The 8852-nt window shown below is 56.3% G+C and overlaps 2 protein-coding genes across 2 annotated transcripts; both read left to right on the plus strand.

Annotated features, from left to right (window-relative positions):
- Positions 1-3378: 3378 nt before the first annotated feature.
- E0L32_012419 (uncharacterized protein) lies at positions 3379-5391 on the plus strand (the record flags this gene model as incomplete). The annotated part of the gene is made up of 2 exons (XM_031135258.1): positions 3379-4240; positions 4301-5391. 2 exons carry the CDS (start codon positions 3379-3381, stop codon positions 5389-5391), a joined length of 1953 nt encoding a protein of 650 aa, XP_030998302.1.
- A 2017-nt stretch (positions 5392-7408) lies between these two features.
- E0L32_012420 (uncharacterized protein) lies at positions 7409-8507 on the plus strand (the record flags this gene model as incomplete). Its single annotated transcript, XM_031135259.1, has 2 exons — positions 7409-7522; positions 7608-8507. The coding sequence occupies 2 exons, from the start codon at positions 7409-7411 to the stop codon at positions 8505-8507; spliced, it is 1014 nt and encodes a 337-aa protein (XP_030998303.1).
- Between the last annotated feature and the right edge of the window lie 345 nt (positions 8508-8852).

The following is an 8852-nucleotide window of genomic DNA, read 5'->3' on the forward strand; positions in this document are numbered from 1 at the left end:
GAATCGATGCAGCACACACTAGCAACCAAAGGTGGTCGCGCATCTTGCTTTTCCATCAATGGCTGCGCACGAGAGTGGGGGGAGAAGGGGGGGCACAGTGATCCAAAAATGGATCAGCTCACTACGAAGCCTGTACACACCGGCACAGTGGTATCCATAATCTGAAACCGGGAACCAGCACCAATTTGTCACCTAAATCGATGGGAAGGGCAATGATCGCGTCTTGCCGACACAAAGATTTTTCCATGCATGCCCAGGACTATCTTTTACGGATTGAGAACTAATAAGTATTTATGTACATGGTGGTTGTCATCGCGACTTGCAACTATTTTTGGTCCAGTGAACCAGGTCCCCGCTGAATACGCTCTGGGCATTGCGTTTTTGATGATGACATCCTAGAGAACATCAAAGCTTGGCTCTGCAGGATTCGTACGTGGGAGATCCGAGAGTCCGTCTCGGACAAGCATGCAGCTTTCTACAGCTGATTTTGGACGTTTAAGACAACCGGAATTAAAATAGCAAAGCAGTGTCCTGCCGCCTTTGATCCAAGGGACGGAAGTTTTGCGAGTTGGGGAACGACTGCCCGGGCATGCTTGACGCCGAAGTCTGTTAGTTTCTACGGAGGAAGACAAGGAAGACATACATACTTTTACAACGCACCACCTAGTGAGTGGCCTATTACTCGGCGCAAGTTTCCTCGGAGGCAGGCAATCAAGCCATTACAAGTACAAGCTCTGTAAAAAGACCAGGCAAAACATAGGACTTGACCTTCGCAAGATATAGACAGAAGAGACAAAAGACCAATCTCCATACTTAAGTAGGTAGGCAACAAGCAAACCATCGTCTCGACATATCATTGAAGGGTAATGAAAGCCAGCGATGTCTTATCATAGCTTTTATTCATTTCATGGCCAGTCGTGAGCACGTATTATCGCTGCATGTCTGCTTACCGAGATAGACTGCTGACAGCACTCATGAATAATTAATATAGTAAGGAAAGACTACCCATCAGCTAACAAGACAATCATTTACTTCATTAGCTCGGGGACGCTCAATGAGGATGATTCTCGACTTTTGGTGCCGAGGCCAAGCCTTGCCGGAGCTTTAGCGGCTGGCGCCAGAACACGTTTTGTGGGCGCCGAAAAACGGTGCCGTCGGCGGCTTAACCACAATGGAAGAAGCGCCATACAAACGGCTGCTCCTAATCTTGTAATCTTGGACGAGGGGCCTATTACTTGTACAAGTAGTGAAAACGTGGGCGCGCTAGGCGAGAAGAATGAACCTGTACTTGTAAGATGACACCGGGAGCGTGGATGCACATACGGGAACCCGAGGCGGCTTTGTCTTAGATTTGGAACAGCAGTGCCGAGTCCTCGGAGGAGAGATGACGACGTCTCTCCGGGACCCGCACACTGGCCAAAGAAAGCCGCGCGTGTTCAGCTTGCTTTGAAGCAAAAGAAGTTTAAAAACGCCTCTCCCGAGCTGTCCCATGCATGGCGTCCGCAGGTGTTGCCCCAAAATCTGGACAGCTGTCAGATCTGGACCTGGGCGCCATTGCGATTGGAGAATCGCACCCCTTGCGGCCCCCTGGCCCCCTTTTCTTTGTGTTCTGACGTACCTGACCAGGTATGTCGTCCAGGTACCTACGGGCCCATTGGCGAAGCGACGACCACATTCGATGCCGCAAGCACCAAAGATCAGCCGCCGTCGTTTTGGAGTGGACAGCATGTCTCCACCCCGCGCCGTTCACAGGCCTCCACCTCGACACACCACTGGCAGTGGACAGCGGGGATCACCCAGCGGCTGCGTCAGCAAGTTGGCAAAGATCAAACCTCGTGGGTTGATGATTTTCGAAATGAGTGGAGGTGCTGCCCACATGAAGAAGAGCCGGAAGAGCTGGACGAAAAGCGGGCCAGTGAGTGACAGAAGGGGAGCTTGGGGAGGAGGGGTGATGGCGATACCGACGGCGATATACAAGTAGCGATGGCCAACCACTTTCCCCTGCATTCTGCGTGCGTCCGGAGCTGCATGTACCTAGCCGCATCTCATATTTCAAAAGAGAATACAAGTACTGTGCTGCTTCAGTGCCTGTGGCATCACGTCGGGATTTATGCATTCTGCAGCGGAACATTAGCTCCTCCCCTGGATCTGAATTTCTTCAGGGTTACATCCCACCAACAGAACGGACATGAAAGGGCTGGAGGGGATCGGGCCTAGCCATGCACGGCATCCTTGACCAAGACCGCCAACTGGGATTATTCGCAAGATGACCCTTTGCCGTTTGCGGCCACGAGCCAGATCGCCCAGAGCACTTTTAATTTGGCTCTTTACAAGTGCTTGCTTGTCCCTTCGCGCCTGTTAATGCCCATTGGCCACCCCCTATTTCGCTACCACCCAGTCCCGCGGTGTCCACCTCCTGTCCACCGCTTGCCCACCTCTTGTGTGCCTGTCCTCCCCCCCGGCCCACTCATCTTGGCACATCTTCATTTTTCGACATGGTGACATGCTTGCTCCTGGCCTGCAAGGTGTGTGTGTCTGGTGTGTGTTGGTGTACAAGCGCCAGAGATCATCATGCTTAATTACGCTCGATCCATCCTCGCGGGGGTTCTCCGGGGCTGCTTCTTCTCTTTATTCGATCTCTCCCACTCTTGGCTTGTCCTGATCGGTCTGCTTTTTTTTTTCCTTGTTGCTGTTGTATGTTGCTGCTCTTCCGCCTCTTTGCTTGCTCCAAAAAAAGAGGGATACTCGACCGGGCCTTTTATTTGTCACTCCTTTTAATCTGCTTGCTGTTCTGCGCTCTGTTTGCCTTTGTGTGCATATTCGATGCTGCAATAGCCGTTACACTGTGCTGCCGAGCCCCACGGCTCACCAAACGTCGAAACCAAGATATCCCCGTCGACGCGCGAGAATTCAAACACGCCGTTGGCAGCGTGACGAGTCGGAAGTCTGGGCCACTCTCCCCCGGCCAGGATATCTATTTCTGTGTATCCAGTGTGTGTGTGCCTCGGGGCGTCGAGAAGCTTGTTGGCGGTTTGCCTGTTCTCTTGCTCCTCCAGGGAGCGAACGTACGTCTTGGCCCCCTCCGTCCCTTCCTCCCCTCCATATGTCACTCCCGCACCACCATCACCGCCAAGTACCTACCTCAATTTACCTCGCGGAAGGTGTTCAGCCGCCCGTTTCCCGGCTCGCCGAGAGCAAATCTTGTGTGTGATTTGCTTCGGATCTTCAGATCACGACAAAAGCTTCCCCATTCACCCACGGGCCCAAAATGACCACGTTCTGACCTACCACCATTTGCTGCAGAAGTGAATGTTGCCAGGCGCAAGCGTCGTGACCCCATTGCAAGGTCACCTCCCATGGTTTGATCAAACGTTCCAAATGCGCTCGCCGGCATTTCCTCCGCGGAGGCCCTCGGCCCTCTTGCGGTATCTCGTACCTGCCGCCGTCATTCTCTTCTGCTTCTACTACCTCAGCCAATCGGCATCAGACTTTGGAACCTTCAAGGCGCCCACCCAAGGACCGGCGGCCGGTCCGCAACAACCTCAGGCGCAGCCTCAGAAGCAAACTCACCAAGGGTCGGAGTCACAAGGCGGGAGCAATGGGGACCAGCAGCATCCGGTAGACCACAGCAAGCCGGCCTCGGGAGTGTCGAGCAGCCCGGGAAGCCACCCGATCGACGCGCTCATCAGCGCCGCCGACAAGGACTTTGACGCCTTGCTCGCCCAGAGGTCGACGACCCTCGCGCAAGCTACCGCCGCATACCGCAAGCGCCGCGGGCGCCACCCTCCGCCGGGTTTCAGCGCGTGGTTCCAGTTCGCCAAGGACAGCAACGCCATCGTTGTCGAGGAGTTTTGGGACCAGATCTACCACGACCTGGGGCCCTTCTGGGCCGTCCCGGCCGCGGAAATCCGCAAGGAGTCGTGGGATTATGAGATGACAATAAACATCCGAAAAGGCCGGGCGACGGCCGGCAGCGACTGGTTCTGGACGCAGATCTGGCTCAAGCTGATCAGGACTATCGAGCACTTGCTCCCCGACATGGATCTGGCCCTCAACGCCATGGACGAGCCTCGATTGGTGGTTCCCTTTGAAGAGATCAACAGACTCATGAACGAAGCCGAGAAGACGAGATCCATGCCCGAGCCGAAGGACGTCATCACTAAGTTTGAGCCGTTGCCTAAGCCTGGGGAGGGTGATGATCGTACTTCGATCACTGCGCCCAAGAATTGGGAAGACACAAGTATGTTTGTGATACTATACCTTAGACACTGCCAATACTGACCATGGTTTCTTGTTTCAGAGCCTTACTGGCAGATCGCTCGACGCGGCTGTCCCCCGGAGTCTGCTGCGCGCACGACAGAGATGGCCACGGATTTCGACCACCCTCCCCAGATCACGGACACCTACAGCAAAGCGCACATGGAGAAGGGCTTTGTTTCCAACTATACCCTCTCCACCGACTTCTGCCACCAGCCCGATCTGCAGAGCCTCGAAGGCATCTTCATCGAGCCGCTGTCCGTGTCTGCGACCAAGTTGCTGTTTCCCATGTTTGGAGGCAGCAAGCTAGCCGTCAACAACGAGATTCTTCTGCCTGCGCCGATGTATTGGAACGAGGAGGAGCGATTCACGGGTGGCAACGATCACGGTGCGCCATGGAGTCAGAAGGAAGACAAGGTCATCTGGCGTGGGGTCGCGACGGGCGGCAAGAACAGAGAGACGAACTGGAAGGGCTTCCAGAGGCATCGCTTCGTGTCGATGAACAACGGCACCAAGATCGCGCGCGCGGAGGACTGGAGCGCCGCGCCGGAGAACTTTGCGCTCCCCAGCGAGTCGTACGGCCTCAAGGCTCAGAAGGACGGCAAGCTGGGCGAATGGGTCAACCAGTGGGGCGACGTGGCCTTTGTCGACCTCATGTGCCTGTACAAGTCTGAGCACGGCCAGTGCAACTACACGGGCCACTACTTCGCGGTCGAGAAGGGCATGAAGATGGCGGAGCAGTTCCGGTACAAGTACCTGCCCGACATTGACGGCAACAGCTTCAGCGGCCGCTACCTGGGCTTCCTGCGCAGCACGAGCCTGCCCATCAAGGCCACGCTCTGGCGCGAGTGGCACGACAGCCGCCTCATGGCCTGGAAGCACTTTGTGCCCATGGACAGCCGCTTCAGCGACTGGTACGGCATCATGGAGTACTTTGTCGGCTACGGCAAGGGCGCGCCGGGCCACGACGCGGCGGCCGAGAAGATCGCGAGCGAGGGCAAGGCGTGGGCCGAGAAGGTGCTGCGCAAGGAGGACATGCAGGTCTATGTCCTGCGCCTGCTGCTCGAGTACGCCCGGGTGTCGGATCCCAGGAGAGACAGGATGGGCTTTGTCGATGATTTGTTGCAGGCGTGAAAGAGCCGGAAAGAGAGAAGAGAAAGTACCAGGTGCGCGAACGCGGTGCGGTGGCGGGCGGCCGCCGTCGAGCTTACGTTCCCCTCCCTCCCCTCCAAGTCCGAAGCCAAGCCTCGAAGCAGGCCAATAGCGTCGCCGGCGCGCATTCTTGGTACGCCGAAACTATCGGCGGACGCGCCCACAAGAACGGGCACCGCTACAAAAACCACTTCACCAACCATTATCTATCACCGAAAGACGAGAGAAATATTCGAAATCACGGACATGCAACGAGCAAAAAGATGTAGCATATTTGGGACGTAAAAAGGCCCCGGAGTTCTGGCGCTTTTTCCATTTTTTGTTGCTTTTGGCCGATACGCCAGCATACACACGAACACAACAACTTCCATCTGGCATCGAACGGCGAGGATGATACAGCCGTCGAGCCTAGCATTTCTTTGATTGTCGATCGAGAGCGAGCGAGCAAAAACACTGCGAGCATTTTTCTTATTCTGGCCCGACAGCAACACTTCGATATCATGTTTCAAGATACCATAATCCTTTTGTTTCCCTTCTGATGAAATACAAAAACAATTCAACAAGACAAACCCTCTTGCGTGGTCTCTGACATGCAGAGTGAACTCCTTGGCGGCGCCTGGTAAGATGAGAACCAGATGCCGTGCCGTGCTGTGTAGACATGCGTGGCTTACTGATAAGACTGCATGCGTTCCTTGACGGAGCTCCAAGAGGCTCCTTACCCCTTGAGATCAATCACATGGCGGGGGGCCCTGCTTGGTGACCTCACACATGATGGATAGCCCACTGCCGCACGGCAATTCGAGATCTAGATCCAATGGATAGCGACCATGTTTCCTGTCCAGGCCTGGCGCCCGGTTTTCGTTACCTAAGACCGCGCAGGGCACGCAGGGCGAGTCGTCGATGGTGGGTACGCTCGGCTCACGGCGGCCCTTCTGGGACTGGGGCGTATCCCACCCATTCCACCGGGGGACCCGTCATCCTTTACCTCTAAGTGTTAGACCGCGCGAAGGCTGCGACTGGTCTAACACTTAACGGCAAGGACTGCGATGCTCCAAAACCCAGTCTAACACTTGGAGGTAAAGCTCAGGAAACGCCCTCGCTGACACCTTCACTTAACGGCATAGCCTGCGGCCTTTTTCATCTCCCCTCCCCCCCTTGTTGTCCGCCAGTCTCTGCGCACCGCCGCCCTCGTAACGCCGGGTTGAATCGGGCGGTGGGACAAGAGAGAGTTGGTCACCTGGCTGGCTATTGGGGTGGGCAAAAAAAATGAGACAGGATGGGAATCAAGATGAAGGATGGGACCGGCCGGAATGGAGGAGGGCAAACAAGAGAAAGGAATTATAAATATCAATCATCTTGTCCATGTTTTTTTTTTTATTTCGTTCTCCCCCAGATTCACGATCCGGAACTATCCCCCCCCTGCCTTCACTTTGGAAAGCCAGAAACCTGCCGCATAGAGGCTAGCCTTGCCATCCTAACGCACTGCGTCTTTTCCCTTCTCTACCTAGAGCCCGATCTGCCGCGGCAGCCCTTGCTCGAGGCTCGAGTCAAAACAGACGACACCGTCCGTCTCAGACTGGGTACGTACACAGAGAATCTAGGACAAGCGACACTCTGCCCTGCTCCCTCCATTGCCTTCCTTACCCAAGTGCCTATCGGTAAGCACCGACGGGACCCCACCCCAAGCACACCCTCCGGCGCACAACTAACTACCTTCTGCGCTATCACACACATTACCATGTCTGGGCTCTTTGTATTAGTGTCTGCGATAAGGGAGGCTTGCCGACAGACATGACTTATGACATCGACTTTTGATTTTTTTTTTTAAAAAAAAGTTCTTTAGCTGTCGGAAGAGTGATGTTTTCATACATACAGACTTTACCCTACGTGGGAGTAATTGACAATTCTTCGTGCTGACTTTGGACGTTTCTTCTTCACTCATTTAGAACACTTTTTGATGCTCAGACGAGCTTCTCTTACTCAGGAAATCTCTCCGAAAATGGCCACCAACGGAGCTCACCAGGACCCCCCCTTCACCTCCATGGTCAAGTCCAAGTTCCTCTCACACCCCGAGGACCTCGGCGTCGTCGCCGTGGGTTTCTCCGGCGGGCAGGTAAGCATTATCCCCCCACCAATAACTACATCTACACAGACCATACACGTGGGGGGCAGCGGTCATTGACACAACTTTGTTACAGCGCAAAGCCGGCGTCGACGCCGCCCCCTCGGCCCTGATCGAGGCCGGCCTGCTCACCCAGCTCCGCGACGAGCTGGGCTACAAGCTCCACGGGCACGACGAGGTGCACAACTACGCGGCGCTCGCGCCCAAGGACGACCCGGACTACCGGGGCATGAAGAACCCGAGGGCCGTGTCGGCGGTGACCCGGCGCATCGCCGAGCAGGTCTACGAGCAGGCGCGCGAGGGCCGCATGGTGCTGACGCTCGGCGGCGACCACTCGGTGGCCATCGGCACGATCGCGGGGTCGGCCAAGGCGACGCGCGAGCGCCTCGGCGGGCGCGAGATCGGCGTCATCTGGGTCGACGCGCACGCCGACATCAACACGCCCGAGATGTCGGACAGCGGCAACATCCACGGCATGCCGCTGGCCTTCCTGACGGGGCTGGCCAGGGAGGACAAGGAGGAGTACTTTGGGTGGCTGCGGCCGGAGCACCGGCTGAGCCTCAAGAAGCTCGTCTACATCGGCCTGCGCGACGTGGACCCGGCCGAGAAGCGGCTGCTGCGGGAGCACGGCGTGCGCGCGTTCAGCATGTTCGACGTGGACCGGCACGGCATCGGGCGCGTCGTCGAGATGGCGCTCGCGCACATCGGGTCCGACACGCCGGTGCACCTGTCGTTCGACGTCGACGCGCTGGACCCCATGTGGGCGCCGTCGACGGGGACGCCCGTGCGCGGGGGTCTGACGCTGCGCGAGGGCGACTACATCTGCGAGTGCGTGCACGAGACGGGCAGCCTCGTCGCCGTCGACCTGGTCGAGGTCAACCCGAGCCTGGCGCCCGAGATCGAGAGCGGCGCGCGCGAGACGGTGCGGGCGGGCTGCTCGCTTGTGCGGTGCGCGCTGGGGGAGAGCCTGCTGTGATCCCGTTCTTCTTTTTTTCCCGTCGTATACATAACATACCTGGGTGTTTTTGTTTGGGTTGGTTTCTGGTTTCTCTTTTTTTTTTGTTGGATCAAAGCATTTTCAACTAGACGGGATCATTTGCGCTGGGCTGGGGTAAAGGAAGGGGCCCATGCATGGGCTTGCATTTTGTATACTTTGTCTGCATCAGACGGACAGGACAGATCTCCTCTGGATGAAATGACCTGACCATCTTGGGAACTCTGCAACGTACGAAGTACTCCTATGGCAGGTATCAAACCGCGACTGCGACGGTCCCTGTTGATCCGTTCAGATCGAGATGGTAACATGGAATACGATCATATC

This window comes from Thyridium curvatum (assembly GCF_004353045.1).
Source record: "Thyridium curvatum strain D216 chromosome Unknown NODE_178_length_9830_cov_82.640111, whole genome shotgun sequence".
NCBI classification, from domain to species: domain Eukaryota; kingdom Fungi; phylum Ascomycota; class Sordariomycetes; order Thyridiales; family Thyridiaceae; genus Thyridium; species Thyridium curvatum.